The sequence below is a fragment of the Embiotoca jacksoni genome, unplaced genomic scaffold, assembly GCF_022577435.1.
Source record: "Embiotoca jacksoni isolate LCO1_2020_lvr unplaced genomic scaffold, fEmbJac1.0.p SCAF_18, whole genome shotgun sequence".
In the NCBI taxonomy this organism is placed as follows: Eukaryota; Metazoa; Chordata; class Actinopteri; family Embiotocidae; genus Embiotoca; species Embiotoca jacksoni.
The window spans coordinates 9,386,478-9,410,050 of record NW_027185318.1 but is presented as its reverse complement, the minus strand read 5'-3'; the positions used below and the strand labels follow the sequence as shown (position 1 = coordinate 9,410,050).

Sequence of the window (23,573 nt, the reverse complement as noted above, 5' to 3'; positions counted from 1 at the left end):
CTGTTTGTCCTCATTAACATTTGATTAATTTGGTATTTCTTTGTTACTTTTAGGATCATTAAAATAATTCCTATTGTCCAGATCCAGGTGTTCCAGATGACTGATATACAAGCAGCTGAAGAAAATCAGGGATGCAGACTGATCTTACCTCAGTGAGTATAGTTCAGGGCCTGCTTAGTGTTTCAGCTGACCTTCCCAACTATCTGATCTTTGTTAACACGCAACATTTAAACACTTTTCTTCTTTTCCTGTTTGGTGTACAGCATCTTAGACAGCCACGATAAAACAGTTATTCAGTTTCAGATATTGTGTTGTGGAAATAAAAAGAAGTCCTGAAGTAAGATGAAGAAACCGTCTGAGTTCACTGGAGGATCAGGTGATGATGCAAAGCCTCTCTATGGAAATGATCTCTCTGCTGTCAACACACTGAATACAACGTGGGACACAGAATCAAGAGAAAAACTGTTTGGATTTACACTAAATATGATCTTAATAGAATAGAAGAAAATATATCAGAAGTACAGCTAAACATTTGGACTAAGATGGTGTCATTGTGGTTGGTATGTCTGCTTCTTTTCCTCAACTTTGCACTATTATGGTGTTCAGAAATTATTCTTTTGAAACTTTGTTCTTATATTCTGGTAATTCAACATTTTTGACAACATCCTTTTTTGCAGTCTTCCAAACAATTTGAAGTGATTTTTTAAATGTATACATGTTACAGAAGTAAACCAAAGTTTTGTCTCTCAAGTCAACAACATTACAATGAAATGTTGAAAATGATCTTAAATTATGAACCTTTTTTCAGACCCTTAAGCTGAATCATTTTGTATTATAAACAAAATGCAAACAGTCAGGTTTTAATTAGAAAAAGGTTCATTTTCAGAGGGTAGAGGCTTGTTCACAGTGCAGGAGGTTTTTGCACGGCCACTTAATGAGTTTGTATCACTGTGGTGGACTTTTGGTGGAGGAACCAAGCTCATCGTTAACTGTAAGTAACACAATTTTCTCATTTCTATGATGTAAAAATATCATTAAAATTACTGCATCAGATTGTGATGAAACAAGAATTCATTCTGGGTATTTTATATATTATGGATATTTGTTGTTTGTGTCTGTTGTGGCTGATATCACAATCAGAGAAAAGACTACACATATATAATATACTATGATGAAATCATTTATGTAGTATTGTAGATTATATGGAGGTTAAAAATAGGTTGATGCCAAATTACTAGAAATTTCATACATATCATTTGTAATTAAACTTTTGTTTCACAAAATATGTTTGTACAATTTTAACTGTAAAAACATAACATAATGTAACTTACTTTTTAAGTTTAACATTCAAACTGTTAGATTTAGTGCCTATAAAATAAGTCAGTTTATATGTAGATCCACTATAACGGTCGTTTCAGTTTACAGTCTGTTAGTTTGATCTGCAAAAGGAAGTGAAACAGACAGATGATAAAGTCTTTCAATTCTGACATTTACATTTTTTCATCAAGAATATTGCTGCAGCGACATGTTATTTTTTGTTAATTGTTAAACCATTTACATCCAGACTATAAACTTGATGTCACTGTTAGTAGTTTATCATGAGTGACACAGCGGGAGATTAAAATTTTAAATGGCAAAATTGCCCAAATCTACATAGCTTTGTTTTATTTACAAAAGTATGACTTCCTCTTATTTCTCACCTCTTCTACTCTGTCTAATTGGAGTATCCTGCACACAGCTATCACAGTGACCTCTGTCATGTATTATAAGTGTCTCATGTTCAGCTTCCTGTCCTCCAGTGGAAGTTAATCTGCTCCTCTGTCCCTCTGCTGTCTCCTCCAGCCGGCCCTATGGTCAGGCCCTCGGTCTCTCTGCTCCGTCCGTCCTCTAATCAGCTCTCTCAGGACTCAGCCACGTTGGCCTGCCTGCTGTCCGGCTACTCTCCGCAGGGAGCCGTGGTGAGCTGGGAGGTGGACGGTACCGAGGTGACAGAGGGGGTCCTGACCAGCGCAGAGGAGGAGAAGAGCGGACGCTACAGCAGCAGCAGCACCCTGAGCCTGAGCCAGCAGCGCTGGATGGAAGGAGAGCTGTACTCCTGCAAGGTTCTCCATCAGGACCACAGCCAGACCCAGTCCCTCCACAGGAGCCAGTGTACGGGCTAGAGGGACAGGCTGAAGCAGGACAGGAGCTCTGTGTGGGGGGAGCAGGAGGAGCAGGCTCTGATCAATTATAGTTTTTAATGTTTGTAGTGGAAACTAAAGCTTTGTGTAAAAAAGAACAGCACGTCTGGAAAGTGTTGGACAGCAGCAACTTAGAGAGTAATGTGTGAAGCTCAGCAGCTGGACATGATTGTTCTTAATAACTGTCATGTTTGTGGTTGATAGTTTTGCTAATAAAGCTTTCATTGATTAATATTATTGTTTTATGTGTGTTTTTGTTTTTATCTTGTTTAAAATATCAACAAAAATTACACCAACTGTCTGTTTCTGTCAATAAATGTGAACAGAACTTAATGTTGAATACGATTTTGAACAGTTTACGACATGAAATAGAAGCATATATTTAGTGATCAGTATTTAGTGCTTGGTGAGGTTACTGTCAGCTCTGTGTTCAGTGGTCTGTGTCAGAGTCTCTTCCTCTTCAGCAGCTGCATTCAGTTCCTGCTGTAACAGCTCAGAGTCTCTGCAGTCTGACTGAGGGAGGTTTTTGTACGACTGCAAATCACTGTGTGAACACATAAGCACTGTTTATCTCGTGGTAACTCTGACAGTAGTAAACTGCTGCATCTTCAGTCTGAACGCCACTGATGATCAATTTGAAGTCAGAGCCGCTTCCACTGCCGCTAAACCGACTTGGTGTTCCTGATTCAGGTTTGCTTACATATCTTATCAGGAGCTTTGGAGCTTGTCCTGATTTCTGTTGATACCAGAACATACCCTGATCTCCATCACTATATCGGTAAACATCCTGGCTGGTTTTGCAGGTCAGAGTGATGGTGGATCCTGGAGTTGATGTCACGGCTGGAGGCTGAGTCACCGTCACCTGACCGCTGCATCCTGAAGACAAAAACAAAATTAAATATAACTGATTAATTATCATCAGAAATAAATGAGAGAAAATGGCAACACATCATGTTTGAAATGTTGCTGCGTGAATGAACCTGTAAAACAGCAGCAGACCAGCGTCCAGAGGAGGATGGTGATGAGAGTCATGGTGGTTGTGGTTTCTGCTGTGTTGACTGACAGATGTGAGTCCTGCAGTGTTGAACTCACAAGAATATAAACCTTCTGAGTTCACTGGGGGATCAGGTGATGATGCAAAGCCTCTCTATGGAAATGATCTCTCTGCTGTCAACACACTGAATACAACGTGGGACACAGAATCAAGAGAAAAACTGATTGGATTTACACTAAATATGATCTTAATAGAATAGAAGATAATATATCAGAAATACAGCTAAACATTTGGACTAAGATGGTGTCATTGTGGTTGGTATGTCTGCTTCTTTTCCTCAACTTTTCACTGTTATTGTGTTCAGAAATTATTCTTTTGAAACTTTATTCTTATATTCTGGTAATTCAACATTTTTGACAAAATCCTTTTTTGCAGTCTTTCAAACAATTTGAAGTGATTTTTAAAATGTATACATGTTATAGAAGTAAACCTAAGTTTTGTCTCTCAAGTCAACAACATTACAATGAAATGTTGAAAATGATCTTAAATTACAAAGCTCTTTTAAGACTCTTAAGTTGAATCATTTTGTATAATAAACAAAGTGCAAACTGTCAGGTTTTAATTGGAAAAAGGTTCATTTTCAGAGGGTGGAGGCTTGTTCACAGTGCAGGAGGTTTTTGTACGGCCACTTAATGGGTTTGTATCACTGTGGTGGACTTTTGGTGGAGGAACCAAACTCATCATTGACTGTAAGTACCAGAAAACGTTTTACTTTGTACAACATGTACTGTTTGTAACTTTCATCAAATACTAAATGAAAATGTGATTGAGTTCAGTGTTGTCATGTCGTTAGAAATTTTTGTTAATAATCAAACAGAGCTGATCTCTCAGAGAAGAAATTTTGCTGAAACCAAAATTCTTTCCGGGTTGCAGATAGTTGACTTTACAGAATCAGGAAAAAAATGTGTAATTTTGAAAAATCTATTTTAATTATCATTTTAAAAATTTCCCAGATACAAACAGCTTGTGGAATAAAATGAAGGGATTAAATTTGTAATATTTACTACATAACAACAACAAATTCATGTAATTATAATTTATTTATATTGAATATCCCATCCCGCCTTTAGATTTTAAATGTGATGTGAATTCCTGTGAAAATTAAATATAATTTTAACAGCAAATGCAGATAAACCTCGTGTTCACGGTTCATTCATTTTCTACGTAGTTTAAAGGAAGTGAAAGAGACAGATGACAAAGTTTGAACTGTATTCACATGATGGTTTCTGTTCCATCAGTTTAAACATATAAATCATCAGGGATGAGTTATTCTCTTTCACATTAAGACACAGATATGAAGATGTAACCAATAATCAGTATTAATTCACTTTTTTATATATTTCTTTTTACCTACATTTATTCAAACTCCTTTCTCCCCTCTCTTTCTCCTCCAGTGGGTGTGGTGCAGCCCACCCTGACCGTCCTCCCCCCCTCCAGAGATGAGGTGCCTCAGAGTCAAGCCACACTGGTGTGTCTGGCCAGCGGGGGCTCCCCCTCAGCCTGGAGGCTGGGCTGGAAGGTGGGGGGCAGCAGCAGTTCCTCGGGGGTGTCACACAGTGTAGAGGTCCTGGGGAGGGACGGCCGCTACAGCTGGAGCAGCACCCTGAGCCTCCCTGCAGAGCAGTGGAGGAGGGCGGGCTCAGTGACCTGTGAGGCCACTCTGAGTGGACAGAGCCCTGTCACTCAAACCCTGAACCCTGACCACTGCTTGGAGTAGAGCCTCAGCAGCACTTCCTGTTGGGAAATGAGGCTGCTTTCATCTTAATGAGGCACAGATCTCCTCTGTTCAAATATTTCTGAAAACTGATGAGTCTGTTTTGATATGTATGATCATACTCATGCTCTGCTTCTTAACTATTATTGTAAACATGCCAAACAAAATTAAAACTACAAAATAAAATAAAGCTGCAACCCTTGATAAATCACTGTCTTTGTATTTGTTTTATTTATAAATGTATTTTTCAAGCGCACTTAATCATACCTCATTTTCTGAATATCACACTTTTGTTCAACATCCAATGAGGTTTCAACCAATTTTAAGCAATGTATCAAAAGTATGGAATATTTTTCTTACGTAAATCATCGATTTGTAACGTGACTATTTCAATACTTTAAATGTACAAGTAGAGAAATACTGTTGAACATCTGTTTCTATCACTAGACAACTACTAACAGCCCTGTTAGACATGAACTGTTAATGATATATTTTTAGGTTAAACTGCATTTGAGAAACGGTAAGTATCAGTTTTATTTAGATTCACTGTGTTTCTGCTGGATGGAAGGAGAGCTGTACTCCTGCAAGGTCCTCCATCAGGACCATAGCCAGACCTAGTCCCTCCACAGGAGCCTGTGTACGGGCTAGAGGGACAGGCTGAAGCAGGACAGGAGCTCTGTGTGGGGGGAGCAGGAGGAGCAGGCTCTGATCAATTATAGTTTTTAATGTTTGTAGTGGAAACTAAGGCTTTGTGTAAAAAAGAACAGCACGTCTGTAAAGTGTTGGACAGCAGCAACTTAGAGAGTAATGTGTGAAACTCAGCAGCTGGATTTGATTGTGCTGAATAACTGCTCTCTCTGCTGTCAACACACTGAATACAACGTGGGACACAGAATCAAGAGAAAAACTGTTTGGATTTACACTAAATATGATCTTAACAGAATAGAAAAAAATATATCAGAAATACAGCTAAACATTTGGACTAAGATGGTGTCATTGTGGTTGGTATGTCTGCTTCTTTTCCTCAACTTTTCACAATTGTGGTGTTCAGAAAGTATTCTTTTGAAACTTTATTCTTATATTCTGGTAATTCAACATGTTTGACAACAACCTTTTTTTGCACGCTTCCAAACAATTTGAAGTGATTTTTAAAATGTATATATATTACAGAAGTAAATCTAAGTTTTGTCTCTCAAGTCAACATTACAATGAAATGCTGAAAATGATTTTAAATTATGAAGCTCTTTTCAGACCCTTAAATTGAATCATGTTGTGTAATAAGAAAAGTGCAAACTGTCAGGTTTTAATTAGAAAACGGTTCATTTTCAGAGGGTAGAGGCTTGTTCACAGTGCAGGAGGTTTTTGTACGGCCACTTAATGAGTTTGTATCACTGTGGTACACTTTTGGTGGAGGAACCAAACTCATCGTTAACTGTAAGTAACACAATTTTCTCATTTCTATGATGTAAAAATATCATTAAAATTACTGCATCAGATTGTGATGAAACAAGAATTCATTCTGGGTATTTTATATATTATGGATATTTGTTGTTTGTGTTTGTTGTGGCTGATATCACAATCAGAGAAAAGACTACACATATGTAATATACTATGATGAAATCATTTATGTAGTATTGTAGATTATATGGAGGTTAAATATAGGTTGATGCCAAATTACTAGAAATTTCATACATATCATTTGTAATTAAACTTTTGTTTCACAAAATATGTTTGTACAATTTTAACTGTAAAAACATAACATAATGTAACTTACTTTTTAACTTTAACATTCAAACTGTTAGATTTAGTGCCTATAAAATAAGTCAGTTTATATGTAGATCCACTATAACGGTAGTTTCAGTTTACAGTCTGTTAGTTTGATCTGCAAAAGGAAGTGAAACAGACAGATGATAAAGTCTTTCAATTCTGACATTTACATTTTTTCATCAAGAATATTGCTGCAGCGACGTGTTATTTTTGTTAATTGTTAAACCATTTACACCCAGGCTATAAACTTGATGTCACTGTTAGTAGTTTATCATGAGTGACACAGCGGGAGATTAAAATTTTAAATGGCAAAATTGCCCAAATCTACATAGCTTTGTTTTATTTACAAAAGTATGACTTCCTCTTATTTCTCACCTCTTCTACTCTGTCTAATTGGAGTATCCTGCACACAGCTATCACAGTGACCTCTGTCATGTATTATAAGTGTCTCATGTTCAGCATCCTGTCCTCCAGTGGAAGTTAATCTGCTCCTCTGTCCCTCTGCTGTCTCCTCCAGCCGGCCCTATGGTCAGGCCCTCGGTCTCTCTGCTCCGTCCGTCCTCTAATCAGCTCTCTCAGGACTCAGCCACGTTGGCCTGCCTGCTGTCCGGCTACTCTCCGCAGGGAGCCGTGGTGAGCTGGGAGGTGGACGGTACCGAGGTGACAGAGGGGGTCCTGACCAGCGCAGAGGAGGAGAAGAGCGGACGCTACAGCAGCAGCAGCACCCTGAGCCTGAGCCAGCAGCGCTGGATGGAAGGAGAGCTGTACTCCTGCAAGGTCCTCCATCAGGACCACAGCTAGACCCAGTCCCTCCGCAGGAGCCAGTGTACGGGCTAGAGGGACAGGCTGAAGCAGGACAGGAGCTCTGTGTGGGGGGGAGCAGGAGGAGCAGGCTCTGATCAATTATAGTTTTTAATGTTTGTAGTGGAAACTAAAGCTTTGTGTAAAAAAGAACAGCACGTCTGTAAAGTGTTGGACAGCAGCAACTTAGAGAGTAATGTGTGAAGCTCAGCAGCTGGATGTGATTGTGCTTAATAACTGTCATGTTTGTGGTTCATAGTTTTGCTAATAAAGCTTTCACTGATTAATATTATTGTTTGATGTGTGTTTTTGTTTTTATCTGGTTGAAAATAGTAACAGAAATTCCACCATCTGTCTGTTGTCAATAAATGTGAACAGAAGTTGATGTTGAATAAGATTTCTAACACTTTAGGACATGAAATAAAAGCATATATTTAGTGATCAGTATTTAGTGCTTGGTGAGGTTACTGTCAGCTCTGTGTTCAGTGGTCTGTGTCAGAGTCTCTTCCTCTTCAGCAGCTGCAGTCAGTTCCTGCTGTAACAGCTCAGAGTCTCTGCAGTCTGACTGAGGGAGGTTTTTGTACGACTGCAAATCACTGTGTGAACACCCAAGCACTGTTTATCTGGTGTACACTCTGACAGTAGTAAACTGCTGCATCTTCAGTCTGAACTCCACTGATGATCAATTTGAAGTCAGAGCCGCTTCCACTGCCACTAAACCGACTTGGTGTTCCTGTTTCAAGTTGGCTTACATACCTTATCAGGAGCTTTGGAGCTTGTCCTGATTTCTGTTGATACCAGAACATACCCTGATTTCCACTATACCATCTATGAACAGCCTGGCTGGTTTTGCAGGTCAGAGTGATGGTGGATCCTGGAGTTGATGTCACGGCTGGAGGCTGAGTCACCGTCACCTGACCGCTGCATCCTGCAGACAAAAACAAGATTAAATATAAATGATTAATTATCATCAGAAATAAATGAGAGAAAATGGCAACACATCATGTTTGAAATGTTGCTGCGTGAATGAACCTGTAAAACAGCAGCAGACCAGCGTCCAGAGGAGGATGGTGATGAGAGTCATGGTGGTTGTGGTTTCTGCTGTGTTGACTGACAGATGTGAGTCCTGCAGTGTTGAACTCACAAGAATTTAAACCTTCTGAGTTCACTGGAGGATCAGGTGATGATGCAAAGCCTCTCTATGGAAATGATCTCTGCTCTTAACACTGAAGGCAACATGGGACACAAAGTGAGGGGAAAAACTTTTTGGATGTACACCATTTTATCATTTTCATGAAATACATAGATTAAGATTTATATGAGAAATGTTAGGATATGTTTGTGCTCACTGTGGTTGTTTGTCTATCTTCAATTTACTTGTAGGATGTATTGTAGATTAATGATAACGAATTTATCAACTGGTTTAAAATTGTTACCAAAATGACATTGATATAAAAACACTGTTGTTTTTTCTTTTGTTGTATCATCAGGTGTTTTTTTTAAGTGGAATTTATAGGGGTTTTTTTGTGCTGTTAGATTGAAAATTATTCGTGAAAATAATCTTGAACATGTTTCATTCAGTAGATTATGTTTGAAAAACAAACCTATTTTAAAACAGAAAAAAATGTTATGCTTTAAACTTAAAGTTACACTGTGCAAAACTTACAGTCAGTTTTATTTAGGTTCACTGTGTTTCTGCTTGATGACTCTCGTGTTGTGTTTATTGGACCAGTTAACCTCATCACAGTCTTTCCACCAACCCTCTACACCTGCAACCTTCAGTTAAACTGACAGAGGTTTTTGTACGGCTCTTAATCACTGTGTGAACACGTAATCACTATGGTAGCCCAGACAGTAATAATCTCCAACATCTTCAGCCTGAACACCACTGATGGTTAAAGTGTATTGAGAACCAGATCTACTGCCACTGAATCGAGACGGAGTTCCTGAGAAGAGAGTTGATGCTGTGTATATCAGAAGTTTGGGAGGCTGTCCAGGTTTCTGAAGGTACCAGCTGAGATCAGCACCAATGTCTGAACTCCCCGTGGCGCTGATGATCACATTCCCACCAAGACTGACAGACTTGGATTTGTCAGTCTGAGTCAGAAAGTTGTTGGCAGAAGACTCTGAAATGAGAAATTTAATTTAAATCTTGAGAATCAGCATTTTAGATTACAATAGATTTTAAGTTAATTATATTCAGTTCCAAGTCAAAAATTCTAAACAGATTATGTTTACACAAAACATAAACAACTGGCAATTCAGCAATGCCATATAAATCTCTCACCCTGACTCAGAAAGCCCAAGATGACAAACAGAGTTATTGGCAACATCATCCTGCTGAGGTTTTCAGTGTGAGAGCATGAAAACAGTTCAGAGTCTCTGTGACAGAAGAATTTAAACTCTGAGGAGCAGTGATGCATAAAAATCATGCAAAACACATGTGGGTACACCTGTTAAAGTGAAACTGAGAGGGAGAGGAAGTAAGACGGACTGATTAATTTAGAAACTTCTGACTTTCTGTTCTCATCTCGCTGCTGCTCATATCTTTGCATGGGTCCCTCAAGGCCTTTGTTCTCATAAACAAGAGCAGGTTGCCCTCTCCTGACAGTCCAGGTTCACAACAACTCCATGTTTAGTATTCAGTCTCCAACTCCTTCCCAGTTCATATATGTCAATGTTTTTATAGAGGTGCTTCACTTGTTATATGGCATTTAAACAGTAACTAGACATTATTGTTCCCAGGCTATTATTTTCAAACATGAAGTCTTCTAACACATCCTAAATGTGTTACAGCCGACCCAGTCTAGAATAAATACACAGTATGCACCAATAGAAATGCACTCTGAATTTTCAACCTTTCAACCAAAATAGAGATGTTCTGAAGGTGCTTAGAAAAAAATACATAGTTTAACATCTACAGTTTGTTTATTTATCTATTTGATAGTTTCGGTAACTTTCGAGATTTGACATGAAAAATAAGATAACAAAGCTTCATAAAATCATGATTTTCCCTCCAAACATTTCCCATGGTTTCATGTCACCAAAAATCTAAGATGAGAAAAAGTTCAAAAACCTGAAAACAGATTTGAACTTTGTTTTTCCTCTCTCCTCTCGCCTGTGTCAAACTGGATACAAATGTGTTCAAATAGCGCCACCTGCAGCAGTTGCGACAACATGACTTTATTGATGACATCCAGCCTGTAACAATATATCAGCCAGAGGGACCAAACCAGTACTTGAACTTTAATACTTTAACTAAAGTTGTTGCTATACTTATGCAGTAGGGTTTTCTTGCAGGACTTTTACTTGAATAAAGGTATCTGGATACTTCTCCACCACTGGATGGGGGTTAATTACAAACAGATGTTCCTCATCCACTGCAATCAGTCTGCAGCACAAACCGTAGTCGCTTTTTTACCCCCCCCCCTTTTTTTTTTAATTTTTTTTTTTTTTATCAACAGCGGAGCTCTGTGATTGGTCAGCGGTCAGCTTTCAGGCTCCTCCCCCGATCGTCACCGCAACTCGGCGGAGTCAGCAGCCCAGCCATCCAACCGCAAGCTTTCGGGCAAATTATCAACCCAAGGTTCGTCAAATAACCTCCTGTTTGATTGTAAATTTCTGACGCGTCTGGTGCTTTTAACGTTTGTTTTGTTTCCTGTGCTGTCTTTTTTTTTTTTATTATTTTGGTCACAGGCTCAGGAAGGCCCGAAAATGAGTCACTTTAAGGAACGCTTCGTGACTCTGCTGCACGAGAAGAACTTTGTGACAGATCAGCTGGCGACGCTGGAAGAAAAATCGGGAGTGAAGAGAGAGTATATCGCCTTGGGTATGTGAACAGAAATCCTCGTCCGAGTTTCAGAAATGCACTGGCCGGAGATACTCGCGAACTTGCTCCGGGCTCAACGTTTTCTCCATAAACTTGTCGCAGTCATCGTTTCAAGTAAACAAAGCCAACGTTAGTTCGTTTAGCCGATCAGCTGCCAGTCAAACCGCAACTGGCACTCTGCCGTGGTCACACTGTCACGTGTCTTGAGACTGGTTTCATATCCTGTGTTTTACTGGGTCATTTTATTGCCCCATCTCAGGCTCAAATACCAAAGTTCATCCAGCTCAGTCCTTTATGCAACAATTACAACATCAGATATATATATTTATATATATTCCTTCTTAACACACCTATTTCCAAATAGTGCTGTTGAATGAACTGCTTAAAATATCCCAGATCCCCCACCAGCTGGTCCCAGGGGGGGTATTTTTATCCAGTGCAAGGCAAAGATGGAGTCAGGTTCTAGGATGACTGGCTATTCAGCTTTTGGGAGTTGGGTTTTGTTGGCAGTTTCCACGGTCGAAGTCAATAAAGGCCAAACGACTGAGGCAAGTTTTGGTATACTTGATGCCACTCGGCTACAGGAAACCTGTTCACCACAGTGACCTACATTCAGATCTTTACTTCGAATCAAAACGGATGGGTGCACGCAACCGAAAACTGGTATGCATTCAAATACCTGATTTTAAGTTCACAGGGGATGAATGCTCACTGTTTTGTCTGCACTATATCAGACGTGGATCATTTTGCATCAAATATAACTCTTAGCAGAGACTACCTACATTAAAGCCTGACTAATATTGGATTTTATTGTCTGACATTGATACTTGGTATTTTAGAAAATATATTTTTTTTGATTTTTGTATATATTTTTACCTAATAAACACAAAATGTTTGGTAAGGATCTTTCAAAAATCACATGTATTTACATCAGAAAGTATTTGGCCGGCAGTCGATAATGGAAATAATAGCCGTGCTGCCCTTTTATAAACTACACGAAACATACATTTGGTATATTTTCTCTTTAGTGTCTTGGTGCTTCACACTTACTGAATGTATTAATGATATACAGTATATTTATTAGTCTGGTGATTTTATGGCTCTACTCGACATCAACCTGCTGCAGTTGCTGATTTAGATCTACATTCAAATACTCCCATGTTTTTTGTTCCACACCCATGCACACACACCGAACTGGCTTGCAAAACAAATACTCGGGATTGTATGCAAATACCACTCGACTCATCTCTCCACTACTAAACTGCAGGAGCTGCAGTCGAACCAGACACAGCAGCCAAAGTATACCATGTCCTGTCCTGCTGAAGAAATGTCTTATTGGAGTCTTGTGAACTTCTAACGAGGCAAAAGCCATTCTCTGGATACTTTGGACACATTTGCTGCTGGTTACAAACATGCACACTGATAAGTTGCACATGACAAATTCTTTCCTGGTTGCTCACTATAATGATGTGTCGTACTTTGCCTTGATCTGGGTTAGTCATCTTAACAGCGGGTTTTTGTGATCATTTGATGTTGCCGAAACTATATTTTCAGCTGGTGTCACGCAACTCTGTGATACGAGTCGTACATTACAGGATTACACAACTGTGGAGTGACTTTTGTGCGCTTATTTTTTTTTACAAGAAACACATGATGTCGCATGGATGCATTCATTGTTCATAGTCTTAGAGCACTTAAGAGTTCATCACTCACAAGTAAAGAGCCAAATGGCATGAAGGTTTTTAGATGTTTGTAACGATTTTAGCAGTCTGTTTTTTATTACTCATCAGTTTATGTTTCCATATGCAAAGCGGTGCTCTGCTGACTGATTGTTTGTCTATGTTAGCCATTGTCTACTTTAGCTGGGGTCTTCACTTCCAACCAGTTCCTCCAGTCTTGTCTACATTAGAGAGACCTGGGTAGACTGAGAATTGCATTGATGTTTGTATGTGAGCCATGACAAACAAATGAGATGTAAAAAGCAGGCAATGGTTACAACAGTATCAAAGGATTTTGGTTTTTTTTTGGATGCTGTGACTTTTTTTTTTTATGTTTGTGGAAGTTGAATTTTATATGGACAGTTGAGTTTTGCATATATTTGAATGACGTATGGAATTAGCCACACCTACAACTGCTTGAGTTTCGACGGGCTTTCTTCTTGTCCTGTTTTAGGTTTAACTGCAAACACAGTTGCAGCAGAAAAAAAGCTCTGAAAAAGAGCTGGGATTTAAAACAAGGAGTGTTCTGAAAGAGATGGAGAGCTGTCACCGAGTGTGTGTGGATAAACATAATTTTGACTGATAATATTAGTCATTAATGTGACGAACGGGTAGGTGCCCAGACTACAGTGTATATTTGCTGCGAAGTCAGCATCTTACTTTTAGCTAATTAGCAAGCTGATAAAGCTTTTGAGAGATATAACATAATTAAAATGTTTCTACCGGTCGATTGAATGAGTTTAAGGTCTGAATGAATCTCGATTGCTCAAGTATACAGATTAAGATGGCTTTTTTTTTCCTTTTTTTTTTTATATCACGCATACAAAACAATTTTTAAGTTATGTAAACCAGTGGCATTTATGGAATCTCTCGCATACGTGTGGTGTATAGTTTGACGTGACTGTGTGAGCTTCGAGGTGTATTAAAAGTCACCTGTTCCACTGGCTGGATTTGAATATTACTGTTTGATGTGTGTGGTGCTCTTCCTGATCCTGGTGCTGTGCTCTCTTGGCATCCTGCTAGCGGACACAATTTAAAACCAAAGTGATGTGGCTTGCCATTAGAAGTGTTTGTAAAGTAACCGGATGACCTCATCCATCACTACCTGTTCCGCCTTGTGCGCCCACATTCACCGCTGCCTCTCATGTTTTGCCTCTCTGCAGGTGCTCTGGGTGTTGTCGCTCTTTATCTTCTGTTTGGATACGGAGCCTCACTACTCTGCAACCTGATTGGTTTTACCTATCCAGCATATTTCTCGTATGTATTACACCAAAATAACATAACATTAATGTACGCTTTTTTTTTTCTTTCCATTCCTTAATGTTATGAATGATTATTTTACAGACAACTAGAATTGTGTTGAAAAGCCCAGTTATATCTAATAATAAGAATTGTTGCTCTTTCCAGTCAGCCGGTATGATTGCAATAGATAATACCAGATCTTTGTGACTGACACATCTAGATGGAATGTGGACATTGTTCATTATTAAATGTCATTGAGTAGACATGTGCTTCATGGGAAAAGGTCAATTTTGCTTTTAGTATAACAGCGACTCTTTACTTTATGGATTACTGGCACTGACCGATTGTTTTTCAACTGCACTTCATCTTTACTTTCAGTTGTTGGTTGTCACGTTCAAGTAAATATTAAAAGGAAAAGACTTGAAGGATTGGTTCAAATTGTTTTGATGTACTGAACCTTTAAAGATGCAGCGATCACTGGAATCATACCTCCTTTCCTTGCTGGCTGTCGAGTGATGTCTTCCAACTGGTCTCCTTCAGTGAGGAATTGTCTCCTTGTGTAACTTTTCCCCGCTGCAGCTCAGCCAGGAGAACACCGTCTGCAACACAGTGAAAAGAGAGTTTTTATACCGAAAAGACCAACATTGGAAAATACTCACTAAATGCAGCAAACGTGTGCATATCACTCGGGCCTAACAATCACCTTGACTAATTTATACATTACTCTGCATCATGGCGGTCTCTTAGTCTGCATGAGCATCCTCAAACACATGGTGGTACAGCATGAAACTCACACAATACAGTGCTGCTAGCTGTCAGAAACTCTATGGGATACATTTGACATGCATGCAGGATATCAAGCCTTGAGTTTGGACTTTGAATCAGTTTGTATCCTTTACTTCAATCCTGTCCTTCTGTCCACTCAGCATCAAGGCCATCGAGAGCGACCTGAAGGAGGATGACACACAGTGGCTGACCTACTGGGTTGTTTATGGTCTCTTCAGCATTGTTGAGGCCTTCTCTGACATCTTTCTCTTCTGGTTCCCGTTTTACTATGCTGGCAAGGTAGGCTGCCCTTTATGTTTGTATGATCAGTATTTGACATTATGTTATACTTTTGAAATTGACTCTTTTATTTCTAGCTCCTCTCTATAAAGCCGGTGACCAAACAATTTGATCACACTGTCAAACCAAAAATACTCACACTGTGATGAATTATACGAGGCTTGATATCTGCTGGCCTCTCGTCATAATGCTTGCCAACACTGCACTCTTGTGGACGCCTTGTGTAATGGAAAAATATGGAATATATTGTTTGCAAAAAAACCTCGTGTCCAGAAAAAATATTAATTCAAAGTGTGTTTTGATTATGTAGTGTTTTCACTCTCAATATGCAGACTGAAAAAAATATTTGCCTTTAATTTGGTGGACACTTTTCCTACAAAAAAATAAATAAATGGAAGAGCTACTCAGCTGATGCACACAAGGATGAATTGTTAGTGTTGGTGAGACCAACCAAATGATATGTATTCAACCTTTGGCAAAACATACTCTCTGTGACCGTTGTTTCACATCAAAGCACTCGCATATTGTTCCTATATACTAATTGCAATAACTATAAAGATGAGTATAGTTGTAAATAAGTATTATCTACAATGAAATGGGGACACAGCAAGTGTTTTTCACCATTCTATGTTCCTTCTTGACGAGGGACATGAGCTTCTCCTTCATAGTTCAGCAAAGTTGTTCAGTAAGTTGTGTCTTGAGACAAAGTGACCCCACATATCAGAAAGTCCTGCTTTGTCTGTTCACTCGGTAAGTAAGTCACCTTGCTGTCCAATTGTTTCAGCCTAATTGCAATGATCATCCTTCTTTGCTCTCATTAAAATGTTTGTTTTCAATGAATAAACTCAGTCCTGGAAAAATAGGATTAATAAACAATATCTCGTCCTGTGTAATGAGTGACGGTAAATTAACATCAGCCCCTTGTATAGCACAGCAACACTTGTTTTTAGCAAAATGCCAACACTTCTCTTCTGCATCTGACAATTATTTTCCTTATTAATTAAGCCCTTTTTATATTAATTAATAAATCTCTCCTCCTGTAAAGTGTCAGAAAATAGAAATGAGCATCACCATTTCCTAAAGTCCATGGTGACATCAAATTGCTTGTTTGTTCCAACTAATGGTCTAAAACTTTGTTATCACAAATGATAAAGAAGCAGACATTTGTCATTTTGAACAGGAGGTTTTACAGCAGCATAATGAGATGTGTCCTCCGCTCTCTCCTCAGTGTCTGTTCCTGATGTGGTGTATGGCTCCGGTGACGTGGAACGGTTCTGACATCTTGTACAAGCGTGCGATCCGGCCATTTTTCTTGAAACATCAGGCGACCATGGACAGCATGGTCAGCGATCTGAGTGCCAAGGTTAAGAACGTAACTGAAAATGTCACAAAGGAGGGTGAGATACCAACTGTACACATGCAAGTACAACCCCATTTATATACTGTATGCACTGCAGAAACGTATTGATACACTGGACGTGCATGTGCATGTGCATGTGCATCTCCTCGCAGCTTCACACTGTGAGAATATATCCTCAAATATGGTAATCTTTTATATTTCTCATGTCTTTTCTGCAAAATAAGGTGTTTCTTTTCTCCGTTTCTTCCATCAGCTGTTAACATGGCCCTCAACCATGACAAGGACCAGTGAGACACATGGAAAGGCTCGGTGTGTACGTGTATCGGTTATTTGGCCTTTGGTTTGTCCTCCCTCTGACAAATGACCGACCTCCACATCATGTGAAGCTTCACACTCATGAAAAGAAATAAAAAGATTGTTTGTGCATCCACACCAGTTTACTGCCGACGGTACTGCCAAGACAATCAGAGAAAATGTGACCTTTTTATGTGATCTTATTTTATTAGTTGTCGAGTGACAAAATGCTCAGAAAGAAAAATACTTCAATGGCAAATAATTATCAATGTGCCCCTGCCGGTTTTAGCAATATTTGAAATGGAGCCATCTGCAATAGAAAACTGAGGCTGATAACTTTCTGGTTGTAAAAGCAGGTTGCCCTAAAATGTGTTCAGAAACAGCCTTTTCTTTTTTACGTTGATAATCAAAACTGGAATGTTTACTTGCCATCGGTGTCTTCTTGCTCTTTCCAGCCTTATTCTTACATGTGCCAAGCAGAATGTAAAGTCTGCGCGAGTTATTGGGAATGCTCTCAATCTTTAACAGTAACTGGATGACTTCTGCCTTTTAATGTCTTAATTTATCATCTTGTAATAATGAAACAATAAAACTGGAACCCTGATGAACTAAAGAACATCATTTCTGTGTCCGTCTTTAAACTTTCAGATCGATTTCAGTTTCGTCTCTTTCCAAGCGCCCCACAAAGAAGGGAATGGGATTTTATTTGGTCCAAATTACAACGTTCACGCATCAGTGGTTTCAGTGATTGTCTTTTTTGTTTTTGTTTTGTTTTTTAAAGCAGTCAGGGAAATTGTATTTCTGGATCCATAACCTCTGAGGATTTGATCCTAGCTCATTTGTGCTACACTAATTTTTGTATGCCTCTGCACTGGTGACACTCGTGGCCAGAGGCATTATATTTTCTACCACGCGTCCCCTTCTCCTGAAAGGGATCTGAGGAACACCTTGAGGGAATCTCTTCAAATGGAAGAACTGATTAGATTTTGGTGGTCAAAGGTCACTGTAACTTTAAAAAAAAAAAATGGTTTTGTGGCCATAACTTAAAAATTCATACCCTAATTATAACAAATTTCACACTAATGTCCTAATTAGATCAAATGATGCAGTGATGGCATTTATATCCAAAAGGTCAACTTCATTGATATCATAATGTTTTGCAAAAACACTTTTCTGGTCATTGGTCAGCAGCACAACTCGGAAGCAGAGATTGTGATCATATTTCACACGTGGGCGGATATTGAATCAGAACTTTGGTGTCCACCTTGACTCTGTGCTGATTGTATTGATCTTCTGTGCTGTTGAGTTGAAGATGTGTGCAAAGCATTCACATTGTCGAATGTGTAGCTTCTTTGCGGCAACATCCATATTTAAAGCACCGTCTACTGTCACGGCTGCAACGTGTTCAATCGGAATCGGCTTTGTTGGCCAGATTCCTTTAAAGTCTTCCACACACATATTATATGAGTCTGGACATACATGGATGTGAACTGCAACTGGCCTGGTTGGCGGAGGCGTACAACCGTGAGGCAGTGACTGTAGTGTGTTGTGATTTGTTGCCGAGAAAATATCAAAGCCGTGCACAGTGTCTCTCCGTCCTACGTATCTACTTGATCTTTCGACCTGTCACCCTCAAGTACATTTACCAGCATTCAGGCGGACTAACCACCCACGCATTAATTTGTGTTTGGCTTCTGTGTTCACGGTCGAGGGGCTCTGGAAGGGAGGCCCTTTGTGTTTGTGCGCTGGATGTAATGCATGGGAAATGGTCGACGGAGCCAGTGTGATGGCCGCACACCAGGACGGGGAGAGGAAAGCACCCATCTGGAAATGGCTGCTGTGAAGATGTGTTCACTGGGGCGTTTGTTGTGTGTGCCCCCGGCCATTGGAAGCCGAAAGGTTATTGATTTAACAGAATTGGCAGCCAGAAACCAATTACTGCATTGTGTTGCTGTGTGGTTTAATCCAAGGTGTTGTGCTGTGTGGTGGTGGTGGTGGTGGTACATAAATTTTTTTTCAAAAGACCTCAGAAGTTATTCAAAAGTAATATTGCATTCAATATTTTTTTGTGAACTTCAGACAGCAACAGTAGTAACAACATTTGGGTGTGATTATTGGCGGTTGTGTTAGATGTACATGTTTTTACTGTAGGCGGGAAGTACTGAGGTCTACAGCCTCATTTTTCTGAAGTGTTGCTTTAAATCGTGACTTCTGATGTGAATGTGACTCCTCCTTTCCTTGCTGAATTTCCATCTGCATTTTCCTGCACAATCTTTTCTCCAGCTTAAACCTACATTATCCTCTTCCTTCCTCCCCGGTCTTCACTCGTCATCCTCAACAAATGCTACCTTTAACAAACCATGCATGTATCTGCTTCTTTTTTTCCTCCACCTCCTGGTTTGTCACATCTTCTGCAGTTCCCCTGCTCACCGACAGAGAGGGCCAAACGCACGGCTGTCTGAATGGAGTTGGTGAGTCATACAGTCAGACCGTCACGTACAGACAACACGGCTCAGAACAAGGCCTGGTCTGACTTGGCCATGGGCCTATACTAGCACCAGGGAGAGGCTTATTCACATTTAACTTGTGATACCAAACGAAATGAATGGCATTCTCTAGTGTATGCTGACATGGGCTGAGGACTCATTTGGGTGTCTTCATACTGGACTGCTATACTTCCTGCATATTGGCCCTTATCTGTCTTCACGTCGTTAATTGTTCTACCCACTGCGTGCTGTTTGGCTATATTACATCACATGTAGCCTGAATACACTAAACGCAGCACTCTGCTGCGTTCAGGTGTTCCTGACTCTGCGCGGTGTTGAAATCCGATGAGGTCGCTGTCCGTGGTGCTGATCCGGGATCAAACAAACAGAAATACGACTTTGTTTTTGCTTTTGTTTTTAAATCAAAATCTTTCCAATCTAACTTCAAAAATGACCTCATCAATAAAACATAGCCGGCTTGACATAACTTAAAGCTGATTGATATAGTTTCAGACCTGTGCTTTATGGAAACTATGCGTTTATATTATCGTTATTTGTGTCCTGAGTAAAAACTAAAAGGAATATTATGTGTAACCTGGCTCGAAAATCTCAACGATTCTGACCTTTTACTCTCACAAAATTTCACTTTGGTCATCCTTTTACTTCTGGCATGAGTCTGCCATCATGACCCTGGAGATATCTGATGGTAACAGTGGTGGCTGAAACATCGACAAAATCATTTGGAAATTAAAATGGAGCTTTGCTGAAGTTACATTTTTGAGCATAAATGTAATTTCATCAGATGTGATTTGTTACTCAGTGAACATCAATATTTCTAACCTCGAATTTAAAAACATTTTCTGCCTTGCATATGATTTTGATTGATATTTGGGTTTATTTTTCTATCTCGTGTTTCATTATCAGTGTCATTTCCATAATTTAGTTGTTCGTTATGACCTCACATGGTCTGATTCTTTCAGCTGTATTCTTCATAAAGGATTTTATTTATTTTTTTAAAAGGAAGTCTGTTTAAATTGCCTATTTTGCTGGCATCAACCACTAGGAAGTGTATGAAGTGAAAGAGAATCAAGTGTGGACAGAAAAGGGAGAGGGCATAGCACCTCCCACGTTCTATCTGCGAGAAAGAGAGAGAGAGAGAGAGAGCGGGAGAGAGACAGGGACACAGAGAGAGAGAGAGAGCGTGTCTGCTGTGGTGGTGTTGGAAATCGGACGACATGAGCTCTACATGAACCGCGTAAAATGCTTTAAGACGCTTTCGGCGTTTGTCTGTCATCCTTCTGAACCGAGGGCGAGCCTGAAGCGGAGCTGTACTTCACGACCAGGTATGGAGATGCTGCTCATCCTGCACATCTTGCATGGAGAGGAGATGTTGGTATTCCGTGGCGTAACCGCGGTCCTTCTGCTCGGCTGACTGGCGTGCGCACCCGATTCCTGCTGTTCGCGGCCAACACGGGATAGCAAATCTCACTTTCTTCATCCATCACGGGGCTGTTGTTTGAAATTCGTCCACGCCAGCTCCTATCACGACTCGCATTTCTGTTCGGCAACCTCGGTCGAGTGAATTGTATGTATTGGCTTTGCCCGCACAGCCATATTGGCAGGCAGCAGGAGAGAGAGGGCAGAGATGTGAGGGTTGTCGGGATTATCATATTGCTTTGAGGAGTAAAGGGTGTGTGTGTGTGTGTGTGTGTGTGTGTGTGTGTGTGTGCGTGTGTGTGTGTGTGCGTGCGTGCGTGCGTGCGCGCGCGCGCGCGCACGGGGAGGGGGTGGGGGGGGCTGCGACTGCGAAATGATGGCACCGCTGCGAGATGGCGATCCTCTGGTATTTATGAATGAACCAAGCGGAGTAGGGTGGTCTGTAATGGCGTTGCGCACCAATCTGCGGACCGACGGAAAGCTCTCTCCGCCTGCCGGCCCTTCCTGAGCGGAGATGCACGTCACATTTGACTATACACTAATAATGACGCCGGCGTGACGCATAAAACCCGATTTGTGAATGCCATAGTTAATCCTCCATCTGGATGTGCGTTTTTCCGTGTCTCCTCCTCCATGTCTGATGTGTTGTTTGTTGTGCCTCCATGGAGAAGACAGGAGAGCCATCATGACATGCGAAAAGAGTTGTGCATTATTTAGGTCCTTTCTGTATGTGTGTGCGTGTGCGTGTGTGTGTGTGTGTGTGTGTGTGTGTGTGTGTGCGTGCGTGCGTGCGTGCGTGCGCGCATATATATGTAATTCAACTTCCTGTATGCATTGAACACAGCCAGTCATGGGTGTGTGTGTGTGTGTGTGTGGGTTGCAGGGTTTGAGCGGAAAAAGGGGAGAGGGGAAGAGATGTATGGCAGTAAACCCTGTGAGTAAGCTTTAAAGAGTGTGGTGGAGAGTAGCATAGAGAGGCAGACTGTATTAAAACGTGCATGTGTCGGAGGATAAGTGGACTCGTGGGGGAGTGTCGATGTCCTGCCTGTTTGTCTGTTTGTCCGTCCTGAACAGTCACAGTACAGTTGCATAAGAACACTTCTATCTACTGAGGCAGGACAAAGAAATGACTCAGCCCATGGTAACAAGCAAAACAAGAGAGAGGTGATGATGCTGATGATGATGTTGGAGATGAGTGGACGATAATGGATGATGATGATTTTTGGTGGGATATTTTGTAGCTAAGGACCAAAAAAAAGCAGTATATCAGAGACTGATGTGAGATACCCTCCACAACGGTCAGGATGGTTTAGATGTTAAGGAAGATGTGAATTAGTCTGGCAAACATTTGATCAAATAACAATAACAAAACAGATTTGGCACACAGCACTGTACATGCAGAAACATGCTACTGCAGGAAGGTTGTTGGCTGACGGAAGTCTGAATAAGGAAAGCTTATATAGCTTCAATATCCACTTACTATATTGAATATCTTTTCATCCAAGAACTGGTGTGGTGTGTAGTTGTTGTGTTGGATGGCTGCCGTATGTCAATGCCTGAAACAGAGGGAAAATAAACTAGGTCATTTATCAGAAAGAACTTGAATTCTCAGTGAACTATTCCTGATAAATAAAATAATAAATATTTTCAAATACGAGACAAGCTTTTTCAGATGTTTCTTGACATTAACAAATGTCAGTGCAATTCCCAAATCATTAAACAAAAATGGATTCTCTTCTAAATTTACGACAAGTGGCAACAGAGGCCTCATCATCACTTGTCATTTCTGTTGATAAAAATAGTTTAAGTCTCCGTTGCTTTGATAGCACAAGTCTGGTGAAGTGCAGCATCTCTCCTGAGTGCATAATGCCGGCTTTAATACTGGAACGTCTGCTTTAATGCTGGAACAGATCAATGCTAAAGTGTTTTAGTTGTTCTGACGGCATCAACTCATTTGATAGGGTCATATAGTCTTCATTAGGCAGGATTTTCTTGGTCTCGTGCATAACTAATCGCAGGCCAGGATGGGTGCTCTGGTCAATTATGCACACTGTGACCACATGTTTTTTTTGTTTTTGTTTTTTTTACATTCTGTTCAAGTAGCAGATATTTGTTTAAAATACAATTCCTTCAATATTTAAATCTCCTTTAAAAAATATCAGAACTAGTAAAAAAAAAAATGTAAAGTAATTTGTGGTTTTAGATGGAGAAAAGTTAATGGTCATTATCTTCTAATCCCAGCTGCATCTCAAGCAGTCTGGCGTGGGATTCCCTTGTCATTACTGCTTTTAACCATCTGTGTTGTTATCAGACCTGGATCAAGTGGTATTATAAAAAAATCTGTGCTCGGTTGATCTGGCCTGTAGAGACCAGTGGAGTCAATCCAAAACTACCAAACCTGTCACCATCTGTCACTGCAGGCAGGCTTCTGCTGCACAGTCCGCCGGCCTGTAATTAGTGCTTCAGTCAGGTCAAGGCCTTTACAGCGTCTAAGAATAGACTTCCTTGAAAAAAAATAAAAGATAAACCTTGATACATTATGCAGGCTTTGAAAACGAGTCCGACTGCTCTGTCAGTGCTGGAATCTGAAATTCCTCTTTGGCTCAGTCCTGGTTTTAAGTCAGGT

General features: G+C 40.2%; 2 protein-coding genes and 3 gene segments (V, D, J or C); all 5 read left to right on the top strand.

The window, feature by feature from the left end:
- Positions 1–86: 86 nt before the first annotated feature.
- LOC138200152 (Ig lambda-1 chain C region-like) lies at positions 87–2,414 on the top strand. The segment is given in 3 exon segments: positions 87–152; positions 264–560; positions 1,843–2,414. A coding segment is annotated over 1 exon segment (312 nt).
- A 796-nt stretch (positions 2,415–3,210) lies between these two features.
- On the top strand, positions 3,211–5,156 carry LOC138200282 (Ig lambda-3 chain C region-like). The segment is given in 3 exon segments: positions 3,211–3,247; positions 3,807–3,923; positions 4,629–5,156. Coding segments are annotated over 3 exon segments (477 nt in total).
- Positions 5,157–6,255: 1,099 nt separating this feature from the next.
- LOC138199688 (Ig lambda-2 chain C region-like) lies at positions 6,256–7,766 on the top strand. The segment is given in 2 exon segments: positions 6,256–6,382; positions 7,233–7,766. A coding segment is annotated over 1 exon segment (276 nt).
- A 3,262-nt stretch (positions 7,767–11,028) lies between these two features.
- On the top strand, positions 11,029–17,640 carry LOC138200151 (receptor expression-enhancing protein 5). Of its 2 annotated transcripts, none has more exons than XM_069152634.1 (6): positions 11,029–11,102; positions 11,213–11,345; positions 14,227–14,320; positions 15,232–15,370; positions 16,599–16,767; positions 16,984–17,640. In XM_069152634.1, the coding sequence occupies exons 2-6, from the start codon at positions 11,231–11,233 to the stop codon at positions 17,019–17,021; spliced, it is 555 nt and encodes a 184-aa protein (XP_069008735.1). In that variant the 5' UTR covers positions 11,029–11,102; positions 11,213–11,230; the 3' UTR covers positions 17,022–17,640. The 2 variants fall into 2 exon arrangements, with proteins under 2 accessions (XP_069008735.1, XP_069008736.1); XM_069152635.1 differs by having other exon boundaries at positions 16,599–16,789.
- Positions 17,641–20,672: 3,032 nt separating this feature from the next.
- Positions 20,673–23,573, top strand: part of LOC138200150 (GTP-binding protein Di-Ras1-like) — a 17,871-nt gene continuing 14,970 nt past the window's right edge. The window contains exon 1 of the mRNA XM_069152633.1: positions 20,673–20,853. The gene's annotated coding sequence lies outside the window, so the exon portion shown is untranslated. The remainder of the gene's footprint in view (positions 20,854–23,573) is intronic.